At 42.8% G+C, this 17,850-nt stretch overlaps 1 protein-coding gene across 2 annotated transcripts in view; it reads right to left on the bottom strand.

The window, feature by feature from the left end:
• Positions 1-5,060: 5,060 nt before the first annotated feature.
• AGO4 (argonaute RISC component 4) overlaps positions 5,061-17,850 on the bottom strand; it is a 36,757-nt gene continuing 23,967 nt past the window's right edge. The window contains exons 14-18 of one of the 2 annotated variants that reach the window (XM_084815977.1): positions 16,744-17,059; positions 14,658-14,792; positions 13,872-13,973; positions 13,218-13,417; positions 5,061-12,480 (exon numbers count right to left, since the gene is read on the bottom strand). In XM_084815977.1, coding sequence (XP_084672103.1) covers positions 12,372-12,480; positions 13,218-13,417; positions 13,872-13,973; positions 14,658-14,792; positions 16,744-17,059 — 862 coding nt within the window. In that variant the 3' untranslated portion in view covers positions 5,061-12,371. The remainder of the gene's footprint in view (positions 12,481-13,217; positions 13,418-13,871; positions 13,974-14,657; positions 14,793-16,743; positions 17,060-17,850) is intronic. The other variant, XM_084815978.1, reaches the window with a different exon arrangement.

The raw sequence follows: 17,850 nt of genomic DNA, 5'->3' as shown, positions 1-17,850 counted from the left end.
CAATTCCCAGCATTCCCCAGCCAGCCATGCGGAGAGTTGCAGGGCTTTTTTCTGTCGAAACATGCATAGGATTGCTCCCTTAAATGTCTAAAAACTAGTCATTGCATCATCACACCATTAACTTCATGTCTAGTGTGGGACTCCCCAAGTAAATGATCGCGGCTTTAAAATGTCCGCTCAAGTCAGTATAGTGCCTGTCAATCTGGGACACTTGAGACAGGTGGCTGTGGGGAAGGAATTAAACTGCTTCCTTGGTTTTCATAGCCAGGTGTGGTTCTATTTACATCTCTGCACTTGTCCAGCCTCAAGCATCTCCGGACATCCAACGATGTGGTGGGCGGTCTTGGCAGCCATGTACACAGCAGAGTTATTTATAAATGCCAGACCAAATCCATTCCAATGTATTTAACAGGCACACAAGGCAGCAGAAGAATGCTTTTGACATCCACCTGAAGAATGAAGGGATCCTTCCTGCGCTACTTTTGGCTGGAAAGTTGTCAAGCACGCAGCCTATGAATGCACACGCACAGACGTGTAAGGAATTGGGAGATATTACATGTTAATTTATGAAATATTTGGAAGACCTGCCTCTCCTCCAGCTTTTATTCCTCTTAGGAACCCACAGTAATTATAAAATCATACATTTTATAATTACAGCTTGCAGAAATGCAGGACTTTGGCTTTTAGTTTTCTGGTTTTAGCTTTTTGGCCTTTAGAAAGGGCGTGAAGACACTTTTTTTTAACATAGCCTTTCGAGGACACAATCCTGTGCATGTTTAGACAGACAAAATCATACAACTCCCAATGTTCCTCGGCCAGCATGGGGAATGCTGGGAGTTGTCGGACTTTTTTCCCATCTAAACGTGCATAGAATTTCACTTTAAAATGTGTAGTTTTAATGTTTGTGCTATTTTTTAATGTTTTTGTTTTTTACTGTCTGAAGGCCTTATTGTTTTAAATTGTACAGTGTCTCGATGGCTTTTTAGCAGACAAAGTGGTATGTAAGTGTTAATAATAATTTTCTTTATGCTGGGCTTAAGAGTGTTTCATAGGGTATGTTAATGAGAATTATTGTTTGCTGGTATTTGCTTTCTTATATGTTTTTAATATTTACAGTGTGTTTTTAAATTGTATCATTCTGTGGTTGTGTTTTATTGTATTGTTTTTAAGCCACCTTGAGAGGCTCTTGTCCTATAAGGCAGCTTTAAAAACCTTTGGATGTATGGATGATGAGTAAAATAACATTTGAATTGGGGGAAAAAGAGTTCCTTTAGGGCGCAATCCTATTCAGATAGGCGGCCGCCTCCAAACTCGGAGGCGACCGCCTATCCAATGCAGGGCAGGAGAAGCACGGAGGGGATCATTCCCTCTGCGTTCCTCCTGCCCTGCATTTTTGGCTAGACAGCTGATTGCAGCTGTCTAGCTGCAGGAGGGCAGAGCAGGGGCATCATCATCTTTATTACGGTCACTGACCAGACTTTGAACATAAAAAATACAAAGAGTCTACAAACACATTTGGGAAATATACAGTAAAATCACTTCTGTAGAGATCTTATTCTCATAGCATTCAAGAAGAATTTAGCAAAAGCCTTGATTGTATCCCTATTCTCTGTTGTCCTAAAACAGTAGAGAAGTACATTTATATCTGATCTAGTATCAGACAGTAATTTCTCTCTAATCTCTATATAAAAGGAGCAGCAAAGTAAAACATGAATAATTGGTTTGATTTCATTCCTTCCACATGGGCATATACGATCTAAAAGGCTAGTTTTCTGAAACCTCCCTTGTAACCAAGCAGAGGGTAAGACATTAAATCTTGCTAAAGTAAATGCATGCCGATATTTGGGAATGTTAAGGATTGAGAGATATTTCGCTTCTACTAGCCCATAACTCAGATTTGCACCCAAAAACAGAGGAGAGCAAGTTCTATCCGCTGCAGAACTTAAAGCTTGTAGATCATAATCCCTGACCCTTTGAGACAGAAGAGCTCTGGCCTGCTTAGCTTCCATCATTAGTACAGACTCTGGGCATAAGCCCAGAGAATTGATCTTATTCCAGAGCAATTTCATCCACTCAGAGATGTAATAAATGGATCCCTTGGGGCAGCTGGAAGAGGACGCGGCACCAGAATACAGTATTCTACCCCCACCATGCAGGGGAATGCAAGCAGTGTGCTGGCAGAGCCCTTGATGCAAATGTCTCCTCAAATGACAGGTCGCACAGGCATGAACACAGCCCAGGCGGGAGCCATGGCAAAAGTATGTAGTAATCACACTGGATGTGTCGTACAGGCATTTCCGCCCTCCCCGCCCTAGAACGCCCTCGGGAATGCCCCTTTTCGACCGCTCCATGCTCCTCTTGCGAAGACAGGGCATGGGGCATTCCGCGCTGCCTTGGAGGCAGCATGGGTGTGAGCGGAGGTTGGTTCTCCAGGAACCGAACTCGGAACGCAGGCTCCGAGGTTGGTTCCCGGAAAACTAGATATCCTATGGCCGCGTAGCCGCTGTCTAGGGCCGTAGGATTCCTTCCTTAGAGTCCAAAGAACCACTGAGATGTGCTCTGTCTTACAGAGCAAAAGCCAAATGATACTCCAGCCAGTGCTGTGTCCAGGTTTTACCTGGTCATTGGGCAAGGCGGCATCTGTGAGACTGGTCTGCTCCTCACCAGTGTCACTACTACTTCTAGGCTTGCCCTCTTCTAGGCCTAAACTGCATGGACACCCAGTATGGACAAACCAGAGGAGACACTGCTGCTTTTTCTTCTTGTCCCTGTTGCCACTCGCTGAATCCGAATACAAGCAAAAAGGCAGAGGGGGAAAGGGAGAATAGCCGCAGCAGCAGGGGCTGAGTGTTTCCAAGGGTTGGTGGTAGTGCCGCTCCTGAGGCGTGGGCCTCGGCAAGCGCTTGGCCCTGACAAGCCCTGACGTTAGCCCTGTATCTGCTACTGTTACTAATGGATTAATACCCCTAACGTGTCACTTTGGGATTTGTATGTTGTACTTTCCCCCACTAGCTTGCTGCTATTCCCAGTTTTACAGAGGGGGAAATGGAGGCTATGAAGAGCATAAGAAGCTTAGGGTGGCCATGGAAAAGGCATTTGAAGGGCTGCCAGAGGACCGTCCTCTGTTTGAAGGCCTGTCCCATCCAATTCTGGTTTAAAGATAAAGAACCATAAGAACCATTGCATCTATCAGTATAAATACCTTGTGTAGGAGACCTACAACACATCACCGGGCCAGTTGGTTACCAGATTTATTATAATAAAAATAATTACAAATACAGTTGTGCCAGTTGGTTTACAATTTTATACTATCGGTCAGAATTTCAAAGTAACTATATCAGGTATGCTGGTCTATTTAACAACAACTCTAACAGTTATATTGCAGCATCAGTTGTTTGGTGACTGGTCTGGAGAGCATTCACACATTCTGGGAAGAGTGAGCTGCAAAAATGAGGGATTACCTCATGTTCAACAAATTAATAAAGAAGGCTATTGTGCCTTTATCAGGATCAGTATACCATTGTTAGAAATTATTTATTCAGGAAATGTAATTTTTTTTTGCAATGTTATGTTATTGTAAATTGTTACTGAACTTCTTAGATCTCTACAGGAATGCCTGATGAAGACCTCATTTAGTCGAAACAGAGATACACCGGGGTTCCTTAGACATAAGAGTTGTTAAATAGACCAGCATACCTGATACAGTTACTTTGAAATTCTTATCAACTGGGCATAAGTATAAACATCTGGCACAACTGTACTTGTAATGATTATTATAAATTTGGTAGCTAACTGGCCCAGGGCTGTGTTGTAGGGTCTCTTACACCAGGAGTGTTTATACTGATACTGTTATTTGGGGACTTTGTCCTTTTTTTGGTTAAATATGCATCTATACTTTGGGGATAGGGGAAGATTCATATATGCCTACCCTAATGAAGCTGCCTTCTATGCAGCCATGAAACTGTGTACGGTTTACTCTTAAGTAGCAGAGGCTCCATGAGGTGTTCCCCAGCCCTACAATTCACCTACAACCCTTTCAGCTGGGATTGAACAAGAGACCTCCTGTGGGCAAAATGGGATATAAATAATAACATATCAGTAAATTATTTTTATGATGTGCTCTACTATTGGGGCACCATGTCTAGCCCATGCCTTTGGCTATTGGGCGGTACCCAACTCTCAGACCCCATTGCATGCTCCAGTTTCAGCCAGTGCCAAAGCTGTATCGCCTTTCATTATCTCTCTCGTTTTTGTTTTGCTTCGTTTGCCTTCTGCTTTTCACATTTGCATCTTGGAGAAAGCTTGATTTTTGAAGTCATTTCTTGATGTATTAATTTAGATAATACAACTAAGTTCTGAAGCACTTGGGTGACTCCATCTTCATTTAACCACCTCTGATATCACCGTTTACAATCCCCCCTTCCCTGGCCAACTGTGTATGTTGTGTATCTTTATATATTATACCCGTAAGTCAGAGGATAATACTTCTCGCATCTGGTGAAGTGGACTATAGTCCATGACAGCTTTTTATGTTGTAGTAAATTTGTCTTTACGATGGATGCAACAAGACTCTGTGGGGTTTTTTTTTGCTGCAACAGACTACCATAGCTGCCCCTCTGGAAATTGTAAAATGGTTGCACAATAATCCTTTAAAGTAGCTGCAGTTTGGAGTACATATGCAAAGTTGATATACATATGCTTCCAGAAACTTACAAGTGGGCCCCGCAATAAAATGTTGAAGTGCTCCTATTCAGTGTATCATGTGCTTTTGTAGGATACTCCATTCCTCCTTCACCACCACTGGTCACCTCCCATGCCCACTCAGCCAGCATTCCATGCTCACCGAGCATGCTCAGCATACACTGACCTGTTTTGGGGTCCCCTCCCCACTTAGGTGTTCCCCATTTTTTGTAGAAATTGTACTTCTGCAAGCCTGCTGATACCTCTCTTCATAGAATAGTCATAGAATAATAGGGTTAGAAGGGGCCTATAAGACCATCGAGACCAACCTCTTGTGGATGGTTGCCACCTGGCTAGAACACTGGAAAGTGGGGACTGGTATACTTTTTCCAGAGCAAATGAATAGCTTAGGAATACAGGAAGCTGCCTTATAGTATTGGTCCATCTAGCTGTGTATTGACTGGCAGAAGTTTTTCCTAGTCCTACTTGGAGAGGCCAGAGATTGAACTGAGACCTTCTGCATGGAAAGCAGGTGTTTAACTACTAAGCTTGTGCCTTTGCTACCCATGTGTTTTCCTTATATCAGCACACGTACATTATATGGTTATTTTATTTTCCTATTTTTTCTGTAAATTATATTATGCACAGTTATGAAACCTGTTTAGTGGAAAAGCAGCTTACAAATTCTGGAGGAACAGGGACAACAAGCCTTCCTTAAAAAATAAAACTGAAAATGCAAGAAGTGGCCTGGAATAACCCTGGGTGGGACAGCCCACCCATGGCTATGGGTCTACAGCAGGGGTCTTAAGCTTTTTAAGACCAAGATAGGAGCCACCTTTAAGCCCAGCCTGCTACAGAGAACCTACTATTATTGTAGCAGTAGCATATCATGCCTTTCTTTCTCCACCCTCTCATTTTTACTTTTTGTAGTTCAGGATTTATAAACCACCTCCACAAGATGACTCCTGGGGCAGTGTACAATTCAAAGTGATAAAACAAGTACAACACAACTCAGTAAGGGAACAATTCAAACCCACAAAGCAGCTGCTATTAAATCAGTATGGTGGATAAATCCATCAGAAGCCCCACAGATCCAGTCCTACTGGCACCAAAACAACACCAATACTGGTCCAGGTGAACCTCTGTCTGCGGAGAGTGTTCCAGATATGGAAGTGCTGCAACTGAGAAAGCCATGGTCACCACTAACGTAAGTTGTGATGGCAGGGAGACCAGAAGGCAGGCTTCCGAAGAATGATGGGTTTGGTATAAAAAAACCTCCTACACTATCTCCCTCTGTGCCTCCCCCCACCCCATCTTTCTGCTTTACCCTTTCTAACCCCTTATTTAAAAAAAAACCTACCCCCAAAAAGAAAATAGCATTTTTGTCCTGGCTGAGATACATCTTAGGTTGGCCAGCAATACATTTTGGCCCACCAGTTGAATACCAGTACCCTGAGAAGTTGCAATTACCAAAGTGAAAAAACCTTGAAGATAAGTATGAACCTGCTTGAACAAGTTAACATGGTGACTGGGGCCCTAGATCTCCCCCGCCCCCGGGAACAACTGGGGGAGTGCTTTGCCATTATTTGCAGTCGCACCTTGTAACTTGCACTAATGGGGAACAGCAGCCAAAATATTCAAACCAGAATGATGCAAACATGCTTTAAATAGGAAATTCAATGTTACACAGGAAAGAAACCTTTGCCTAGATCTGACTGTAAAAACACATTATGCAACCACTTCCTTCCTTCAAATCTTCCTCAAAACCACCTTCTCTATTAAGTCTTATTTAGCCCAACTCCGTAGACACATACAGTGTTGCAGCCTTGCCCTGTCCTCCAGCTACGTTTGACTAAAAGTCCAAGCATTACCCACCCATCCACAACTTCTGTTTGTGTAATATTGTCCATGTATGACTGTTTTATGAAGAATGAGAGGACAAGTCCTTACCCCAAGGAGCTACTATCTAGAAAATTACTCAAGGGGGACTATACAAGAAGAGTGGGAGAAATGGTGATCAGGGAAGAGTATGCAATTATTGCAGTTACGCATAGTTTGGGTTTGGTTACAGTTAGGGATGTCAGAGAAATCTGCAACAGATTCAAATGAGTTTGCATTTCTATAAATTTGACCTGCAGATTCTGCAGTGGGCTGGCTTTTTCAGAGTTGCGCAGACTTGGACCACTTTTTTTTTTTTACTTTTGAGGGAGATTTACGCACATCTGCACTTGCGCCAATACGCATTTGCGAACAGGAACAAAATTCTCGTACAACCCTAAAACAAAAATCCAATCCCATCAATGAGCTGACGACAGAATGAAAGACACCTGACAATCCACAAAACACAGATGGAATGGATGGAATGAAATCAGTACATCCCTAGTTACAGTAGGTCTGAATGCACTGAAACCTCTATGTGCTGGATGGCACCTGTCTTTCTCACAGCTTGGGTCATGGTCCTAAGGAGCATGCACTGCTAATAGTAATACAAAGGTCCATCTAGTCCAGCATCCTGTTAACCACAGGGAGTAGCCAGATACTTGTAGGAGGCCCATAGCCAGGGTTCAGAGTTGTTAGCTGTTGACAGACCTCCATCAGTGTGTCCAATCCCCTTTTAAAGACATCTGTGTGAGTCGCCATCACCACCTCTTGCAGCAGTGAATTATTGATGTTAATTATGTGTCATGAAGTAGTATTTCCTTTTGCCTATAAAATAAAGCTCCTGCAAATTTACCTGTGTACACCCAAGTTTTCATATTACATGGAAGAAAAACTCTCTCCCATGCAAAATGTTATAAATCATGGGTCTTCTTCCCACCCTTCCCTTTTTAATCATATTTTGTTGCCCCTTTCTGTTATTTTTTTTTACTGCTTTATGATAAGGGGTGACTATAACTGTACACCACCATCATGATCATACGAACATGGAACATATCATGGACACATATAAAAAAATAATTTACTGGCCATTTTCTCTTTCCTAATAAACCCAAGCGAAGAATTCACTACACAGCTCATATTCTAATTGCTCCAAGATTTCTTTCCTGGTAAGTCACTGCCAATTCAGATCCCATCAGTGAATATGTAAAATTTGGAGTTTTTGCTACAATATGTGTTGCTTTACATTTAGCTGAACTTCACTGCGTCTCTTCCACTTACTTATGCCTCTACTTTTACCCACCGTATGGCTCTATGCTTAGATATTCCAAATTCTGAAAGTGCTCAAATATCTATAATGAAGCATGCAAACAATTCCACTATTTGATATACAATAGTACACAATCTGTTTCCTCAGTGTATTACACAGTAAACCATGTCTAGACTTTAAATCATGGAAAAATGCTCCCCTTACAAGCAAAATAAATAAATTGCAGGGTTTTTTATTATGCACGAATGGAGAAAAACATTTGGCACACAAATGCCTTTATTTTTTTGGACACATGAACACAAAATCCCTGCAGGCTAAAAAAAAAGAAAAAATACATTGCAGTTATACACAGCCAGCATATCGCAATGGGGGGCTACTAACCCACCCTCCCCAAAACAGGGTGTGTGTTTTTTAAAGAAAAGTACCTCGTATTGCTATAGACATACATCCAGTCCAATTTTAATAAAATACAATTTAAAACATTACAAGTCTAACAATATAGAAACAAAAGAAAAATACATCAGAAGTCAAAAATGAACAAATGCAAACAAGTTTTACATACAAGTTTCAGGCTCTAGACATAGAAATATCACAAAAGTGTCAATAGCAAGGTATAAAGAAACTCTTTAGTGATATTCACATATGATCTTTCCTCAAATTGCACAAGGGAAAAAACCTTGCAGTTGAAACAGTATTGATACAATGCCCTTCAAGCTCTACTTTCTGAAAATGAAAGCAGAGTGACTGCCTTGCTATTGAGCAAGAAGGGGAAGAGATCTACATCACATCCACAAAGGTAGTTTTTTTTTTGGGGGGGGGAGTTGGGAGATTTCTTAACCTGTCAGAAGAATGGCCTTGCCCCCATCAAGTGGACAAAGGCTTTTGATATAAAGGAATGGGTGGGGGAGAAGAGACATTTCTGGATCAGACGAACATGGAACATCTTTTGCATCCTATTATGATGCCTCTTTGGATGTCATATTTAAAATGCCAGGCAAAATCACAGCCCCCAGCGTAAGAGCAAGCAACACCTCCCCCCGCCCCCGATCTCCTACAGAGCAAAAGCTTTTTAGAGCCTCTTCGGACCTTAAGTGCTCACAAAAAAACAGGATTGAGGAAAAGAACAAGGGCTTTGCTACCCTATAAACACCAACTGCTCCTCCTTTTGATTCTCTCCTCCCCACCCACCCCCCAGTCCAAATTTGCTGCATTTGAAAATCTTCTACCACATATAACTAAACAGTAGCCAGCAGGCTTTCTTTAAACAAAAGGAAAAAAACATTAAAAAAATCCCAAACACCTTAAGAACTATAGCTACAGAATGCACGTCTTCCCATTGATTGACACATGCATAACGATTCAATTCATCCCCAGAGGGGTGGGATTTGTTCTGATGAGCGGAATCAAGAGATTCTGTCACACAACAGTACTGCTGCAACTGGATCTTGCCATTATTACTTTGAAGACCTTTGGTGCTGCCGCCACCCACACCCCCTTCAATAAATCCTCAGCTTTGAAACACCCACCCAAAAGACATCACGGCACTCTTGAGCGACTAAGAGATAACCAAACATTTTTTGCACAGAAAAATTTCTGACGGGGGCAAAAAAAAGAGAAAGATTCATGAAAATTTCCAAGAAAGTGCAAAAGTTGGCAAAAAAGTTTCTCTCCATAGACATTTTTTGGATGATAAACTTCAACTGTGACAATAATGCTTAAAAAAAGAATCCTGCTTATATATATATATATATGTATATATATTTAAATACAGAAGAATTCAAAAGATAGCTGCGGTCTGTAATACATAAGAAAAATATAATGATCAGAACAGTGTTTTTCCTATGATAGAAGACGAAAAAAGACTTTTTCATCTAGCCCTGGCCTTATTTTATGACGAGTTGGCCAGAAAAGCCCTTCCAGCCAGGACTAGTTAAAATTCCTGTCTGCACAGTTTGGGCCAAACTATGAGTTACGTAAAGTGTGCACTTTAAAAAGCATGCTTACAACTGGTCACTCTCTTTCTTTAGCAAATGCAGCTATGTTGGGGCAGGGATGGGGATCCAGATTTGCTTCAGTGGCAAATTTTGGTGGTGCTTTGCAGGGCAACGTTTGATAGGAAAACAACGTGGGAGAGGGTTAAACTGCCCTTCTCCTGCACAGCAGTCCTGATCTGGATTTCAGAGAAAAAGCTGCTTTTGCTGCGAAAGAGTGGACAGTTGTAAACATATGCTTTAAAAATGTGCTTATCATGTTGTTTGACTGATGTTCACAAGGGCCAGTCTTAACTACAGATAAACAAATAAGAGTGTCTCTCTGCTCCATCTGCACTAGAGTGCTTGGTGCTAGGACAGCTACCTGCTTATTTGATGATACAACATGTGTTTTTCTTCTTTATGTACCCTCCCTCTCTCAAGCCATGTCCTTACCTAGTGCAATAAAAAAGCTACACACTAAACAGGTGCTTATACTCTCTTCAAGGTGCCTCAGTTCTCCATATGTTTGGGCTAGCAGGAGTTCAATTCTTGCATTTTCTCCCTGAACAAGTATTAAAGGAAAGAAAAGAAAAGAAAAGAAAAGCAGCAGACTAACTGAAGCAGCGGTTACTCTCCCTCCCCACATGTCCTGATATTTATTACCCAAGTGAGGTATTCTTAAGGGAAAAAAGACTTAAATAAGTTCAAAAAAATCTAGTATCTAAGCCTGTCCACACTGTGTGTCAGAGCCAAGTTTGTTTGGCTTCTGTTTCTGAGCGGGAAAGAGAAAACTTTATAAGTCCCATCCCCATCAACATACAGTTCTGGAAAGAGCTTGTGAAATTGCTATTTGAAGACTGACTTCAGTGTACTCTGGTACAGCTGATTGTCAGTATTTGGAAATGTAGACTTTCCAAGTATCTACAAGCTATTTCAAAAGGCTGAAGCAAAATTAAAACCGCATAGCATATTGCTGACCTTGAGGTCTGGATCCGAAAGCTCACAAGGTCGCACAACTCTGCAACACCACCTGCTCGTTTCAGAGACTAGAGTGCAATTATTGGCAAAATCCCAATCTTTCACAGTGGCGTCATCTCAGTTAAAAACTAGGAATTTAAAGCATCTTGTGCTAACACTCACAAGCTAGTCTCAACGCAACACTACTATTGTATGCAGGTCCCCCCTCCTACCCCCACTTTTTGCATTATACATTTTAGTGGAAGAGAGCCAAGCAAATAAGAGTCCTAATTTATAGAAATGGGTCAAGATCAACATTAAAATGTACACATCACACATGCTACTGAGTGTTGCTGTACATGCGGGCAACCTAAATTCTCAGAGAAACAATGTTTTTAAATGCTGGTAAAAGTCTTCGATTGCTACTGTAACACTATACACAACTGTACATATTGGCAAAGCCTTTCCTATATAGAACACCCACTTTCCAAGCTTATAAAAAGGGGTAGACAAACCAATGGTGAATATAAAACAGTTAAAAATAACCATTTGTAAAAAGCATGAAGGGAGCCTTGTCTGATCCTTTTTTAAGTACTAATTTTCTCTTCAGCAAAGATAAGTCAATCTACACAAGAATGCTGGCTGTAACTCATGTGAAGTATTCAACTAGAAAAGTTACTGCCAGGGTATTTAAAAAAAAATTATTGCCAAAGTTAAAACCTTCTATGAAAAAGAGTATTAAAAATGACTTCAATTCATCAAACACAGCAGCATAAAATGGGCACTTTTGTAATGTCTGAAAAATACCTAAAACTAATCTTTTAGAACTTCGCCACATACTTTAGAGGGGGAAGCAGTTCAGCATTCTGAACCATACAGTGGCAGTTGTGTGTAACCATTATGATTTTATTATATTAGACCTGCCAAAAGGCATTGCTATCTGCTTATGTTACACATTCACAGAACAAGAACCACCTAGTTGAATTCGCAGTTGTAGTGCAATTGCTTTGCAGCCCATGACTGCAGAGAGATTTACAAAAAGAGAACTAGTAAAACTTGACAAAGCAAAAAAAAAAAACAAACAAAAAACCCAGCAATACCTCTGAAAGTTAATGTTTGTTGAAAGGCGTTTACAGTAAAAGTTCCATTTATAAAGTCTATATGGCCCCACACAGTAGAACAGTGGAATATGATGTTTTGCCATATCTGGAGACTCACTAAGCAGTATGAAGAAGCCCAGGAGGAATTCAGCTTCTTGATAAGCTTAATGGGGACGAGGAGGTAACTTAAAATTGATTAGCAAAATATTTCAATAAAAACTTTTCATGCCAAGTCCTTTAAAAATTTCTTTTAGGAGGATCAGCCTTTTGCGCTTTGAGGTAAAAATTCAGTCCAATGCAAAGACTGTCTATGAAATTTCTATTTACTGAAAATCACAAAATAAAAATGGCTCAATTGCATCTGCATCAGATGTTGCTGCAAGCGTCGATTCAGTGCAACCATCCCAAGCTGCTGGTGGTGGGCAGCCTGAAATAAAACTGAGCCCTAACAACCAGTAGTTGTTGGCATGCCCAACTGGGCTACTGCTTCTGCCTCATCTGCTCACATTCTCATCAGGCAAAATACATGGTGTGCTGAGTGTCATGGTGAATCTGTACTGCCTTGGCTAGTGCTTGAGGGTCACGGCCGTTGCTCTGTCCTGAAACATGGCTGCCTTCAGCACTGAAAGGAAATGGAAGAGGAATTTAGAAGGTGATTAGGGAATGTTGCTCGACTGCTCTCCTTTGTGCCTGCCACAACTCCCTTGCACTAGCGACCAATGTTGGCTTAGGACAGGGTATCAGCACTTCCCAGGGTCTGGGGGAGAGCTTGTTTCTAACCATGCTTCCAAGATATTTAAGCTACTGGAAACTGAAACCAACATCTTCTGTATGTGATGCATGCACCCTACCATTAAGCTATGGCTTCTTCAGAAGTACCCCAAACCTTGAGCAGATACATGTTTTAACTGCCATACAGTGAACTAGCTTAAGTAGGTTCTCTCCATGAACATCTTTGGAGTGCACACTGGATCAACTTGGCAGAAGCGCCTTCTCTCTGTTGTCTTTATCCAGTTCACTGCCAAGCTCTGATGGAATCCGTCACTACAATGCAGGAAAGCAGCACATTGCTCCTTATGAGGGCAGTCACATAAATGCTGCCTGTGCAACAAGGATCAACAGCAGTGTCCAACTACACACACACAGTGTAAAATGCATAACTTGCTTCTGAAATGCAGATTACTAGATGTGGAGATCACACTACATAATTAGCTAGTTTTTTGCAGTTGAAGTCCATGATAAAAGACTGAAGAGAGAAGCGACTGACCTTGATACTACTTGCTGTTCACATAAAATACAATCTAATAATCCACCGATTCATTGAACAGAAGCATGTACACTGCTCCGATGACTGCTCACCTGTCATGATCTTTGTCCACAAGATGGTATCTTGCCCTAAATGCTACCAGCCTGGCATAGTATGCAGGAGCTGGGATTGAGACAGACCGTGTACACCGAACGTAAGTGTGACACAGCTGGTATGTCAGTAGCTGCAATTCATCCGCAGTGAAACAGTTGTCATCCCACAAGACTTGATAGTGAGAAGGGCGGCTGGTTCCCTGGGAGAGAAGGGCAGTAAATCCACCACTCAGACTGACAGAGAGCTGTACAACACAAGAGGGATGACTGGGTGCCTGCCATCAAGCCCCTTCTCTCCTTCTTCCAAGAGTGAGTAATCTTTACCCAAAGGCTGAGAAATCTATTCATTCTTCTTTCCAGACATCCCCCCCACCCCTGATACAGAGCAAGGAGGAAAGACACAAGAGGTTTCTCAGTCCATGGGTGAAGGCTGTCCACTGAGGACAAAGGCAGAAGGGACTGTTCCACTAACTTAAGTGGCACAACTGCATCTACTCATGCACTCTCCCTCAGCGCACATTCTAATGGCTTAAATGAAGCTAATGCAGGTGCTGCACGACAGTCCCAATTAATGTAAGTCAGCAAACAAACAAAATACTGTTCATCAAGATGTCATAATCCAGACATCATAACCAACACAAAGCTACCAATTACCTGAATTCCTGCATGGCTACAGAGGTAAAAGTCGAATTCAGAGGGATGTGTGATTGTGCTGTCCACAGTAGTGCCCGCTGGAACATTGCCACTTTTCCCCACCTATTAAGATACATCAAATCAATAAGTACTTCAACATTCACTTGTGGCACAGCTTGTGTCAAACAAGCAGTTATGTTTTTGGTCCCTGATCAGTGACACACATTTTAAAACTTACCTTCCATCACTAGCCTAGCAGAATGGGTTGAGAACCAAGGCCTAACCAGCAACTGAGCTGGCTCTCTCCATTGTGCTCTTCAGCTTTGTCTCAGAAATCAGCTAGGCCCAGCCGTACATTGAGCAATATTAGGTATGGCTGTGCAATATGAACAGAGCTTAAAGTATGCAATTGCCTTATTGCAGCTACGTTTGTTGTGATTATAAACCAGATAGTGGAGAGAACCATGTGCAATGCTAAAAGCTTCTTGGCAAAAGTCAGGATAGAAATTAAATAAATAAATGTAACATCATATCAACTACCTTTTGCATACCTGAGTTTTCTGCTTTGTTTTTCACACCAACTTTTTCTCACTGTGGCCTTTTATGTGTCTGACCATTTCATTATCAACACATTACACCTTAAGAAATTAACATCCCTAAGCCATGCCCTTCAAATCTCACTGCAGCAAACAGGCACTAGCTACCCTTATGAAATGTGCTTATCCATCCCCTTTCTAGTAAGAGCCATTTGATACCTTCCTGTGAGCTATAGAATGCCTCCCCATCCCCAACCCCCACATTACCTACCCTTTCAGTTTTGTCAGCACAGAAGAGTCTAGTGTGATGCCTTTTCTGCACAACAATGTAGGTGATTCCTGGTCTGTAGTCTTCTTCCAAACTGATGCAGGCCTTCCGGATTGCAATTAGCTCTGGCCAAGCTACCTAGAAATTTTAAGTGTTTGACATCAACTACTGACCTGGACTGTACAAGAAAATAGCTTGGATCCAGACTTAGTTATACTTAGAGCAGACTCACTCAAGTCAATGAGATGTAGGTTGATTTCAATGGGTCTACTGTAAGTATGACTAAGACTGGATCCAACCCAATTTTTTTGTTGGACTTCCCAAGTAAGTACAATCTGAGAAAACATTCAAAGCAAAGCATGACTAGCTGCTTTCCTTAAAGGGAACAGATAAGGGCTAACTGTTGCTTATATGAAGAACCAGATTCTTGTAGTCCTGTAAGTTTTTGATTTAGACACCAATTCAAGCTGAAGATAAAGACCTGCACAATGGAGGCAGCCTATCTGCTCTTTCAGCAGACACGAGTGGAGAAGAAGGTTAATATATTAGGACAAAGGTAATCTATTTCAATGAGTACTAGCCATACCTATGGAAGAGAGCAGCATCTTTTTCTAAAGATTAATAACCCCACCACTTCTGTCAGGGTGGAAACTGAGCCCAAAGAGCCCCAGAGCAGTTCTGATTCTGAGGAAGAGCAACGACCCATGGGAGAGGAGCTCGCTCATCTCTCACAGGCACAGACGCAGGGAGAGATTCCTCCTGCCTGCATTCCTGAGACAGTGACCCTGGCAGCGAGAGAGCGGGGGATGGGGCCTCGCTGGATGCTCGGTGCAGACGCAGGGAGCGGCGCCAGATGGAGGGCGCCGAGAGGAGGCGCTCTGCTCGCTTGGTGCTAAAACAACGGTCGTGTCCCGAGGACCCAAGGGTAAGAGGTAGGACCTCTCCATAGCCCATAAGTTCAGAATCGTCCCGCCCTTCACGTTTAAACAGGGACCAACTGCCTTACCTGGAGCTTAGGCTACTCTGCTAACTACCCCAGTGCAGTTCCTTGCTTAGTCATTGGTGATTAGCATCTGAAAGAGTCATTAAGTTGTAAAAAAATAAAGCCTTGGAAAAAATCCTTTTCGTTTGTGTCTTGAGTTGGCTATTGGAGGGGAGTGTAAGAGGCAGCTAGGGCACTCCTGACAGCTTGGTCCCCATTTGAAGGAGAAGGGCAAGAAGATTCTGAATTTATGGGCTATGGAGAGGTCCTCCCTCTTACCCATAGGTCCTCGGGACACAACCATTGTTTTAGCACCAAGCGAGCAGAGCGCCTCCTCTCGGCGCCCTCCATCTGGCGCCGCTCCCTGCATCTGCACCGAGCATCCAGCAAGGCCCCACCCCCCGCTCTCTCGCTGCCAGGGTCACTATCTCTCTCAAGAATGCAGGCAGGAGGAATCTCTCCCTGCCACTGTGCCTGTGAGAGATGAGTGAGCTCCTCTCCCACGGGTCGTTGCTCTTCCTCAGAATCAGAACTGCTCTGGGGCTCTATGGGCTCAGTTTCCACCCTGACAACTTCAAGGATGAATATATAAGGAGCTACCTAGATAATTTTAGAATTAAAAGGACACTTTTATGACATCATAAAATCAACACATTGTAGTTAACATGGAGCTGTATGTGGATTTTACAAAGATTCAGACAATTGATCCCATTGGGTGGGGAAATGGCTGTTAGTTTCTTGCATTATATATCCCGAATTGTTACTTGAGGAAACTGCAAAGCAGTCACCAGGATGGAGCCATTTTAATCAATGTTTTCAACTATGGCCAGGTTTATCCATAAGAAGTGGCATTTCAGCAAGGAGATATACAATTTGAGCTAACAAATGATGTCTGTGGAGGTCTCAGAATGTAAAAAATGACTTCAGTGGCACAGCCTGGATGACCAAGGTTCTGAATTAAATGCATGTTTTTTTAAAAAACAGACCTCCCTTCAGGCTCTCTCATGGCCCAACTCCTCAGTCCAGAAAAGAAGTGAGATTTCCTAGAGCTCCCTTAAGTTTGGGAAGCAAAACCTCCATTCAACTTAAGGATTGCCAGACCAATACCTGTTTCATCTGCCCTTCTGACACGCCTCCCCTATAGTAGATGATCCGTGTGGGCTTGAAGCGAGTGGACTTATAAAATTGGATCAGCAGTTCTCGCACCATGTTGGTCAGGTCCTGGATCACTTCCTGACTGTACAGTAGCTCCTGGGAAGTTTCCTGGCGGGAAGTCTGTACTCGCACTGTAGCACAGTAGCGGCTAGGGTGGCCATCCATGCTCCCTACTACAGCAGCAATGGAAGGTTTCTTCCCATCCCCAGCAGGTGGGTGAGTGACATCTGCTCCAAGAAAGATCACTGGCTGCTGGAATACAGAGGGCCTGTTCAATTGAACAGAAAAGGGTTTCAACTGGAAATCAAGAAAGGACAGCCATCTTCACATTCCCTCTCCTCATTTCTGGCTTTTTAACAGATGCACTGATGTAAAATTTCTCTATACAGCAGGAGGGGATAACCTTTTTGCACCTGAGAGCCACATGCTGGTCAGGACCACCTGTAGGATGTGGGCAGGGCCTGGCCTCCCCCACCTTTCTCTCACATGGAGCCTTCCCTCCCACTCCCTCTTGCCCTACCTCCCCTCTTTCTCTCTCAGCTCCCAATACAGCAAAGATTTTGGCTGCATCAGGATCATTGGAGAGTGGGGGATTTAACCTTCTCTCTCTCTCTCCCCCCCACACACACTCTCTTGCACTCAGAGAGAGAGAGAGAGAGAGAGAGAGAGAGCGCAATTCTGACACCAAGCAGCTGCATCAGATTCTCTGGAGTGAGAGTGAGATTAAAGCCCCCACTGCCCAGCTCGGGGCTGCCAGTCTGCGACTTGCTAGGCTCATTATCTCAAGTGTCTCAGGTTCCATTTTGTACCCCCAACTCTACCTTGGAATATATAAGCAGCTAATATCAAAGCTATGGTTTTCCCAGTAGTAACATATGGCTGTGAGAGCTGGACTATAAGGAAGGCTGAGCGCCGAAGAATTGATGCTTTCGAACTGTGGTGCTGGAGAAGAGTCTTACGAGTCCCCTGGACTGCAAGGAGGTCAAATCAGTCCATCCTAAAGGAAATCAACCCTGAGTGCTCATTGGAAGGACAGATACTGAAGCTGAAGCTCAAAAA

The sequence above is a fragment of the Heloderma suspectum genome, chromosome 10 (genome assembly GCF_057233095.1).
Source record: "Heloderma suspectum isolate Gila_16-S chromosome 10, 16-S_ref, whole genome shotgun sequence".
In the NCBI taxonomy this organism is placed as follows: domain Eukaryota; kingdom Metazoa; phylum Chordata; class Lepidosauria; order Squamata; family Helodermatidae; genus Heloderma; species Heloderma suspectum.
This window is presented reverse-complemented; position numbering and strand designations above follow the sequence as displayed.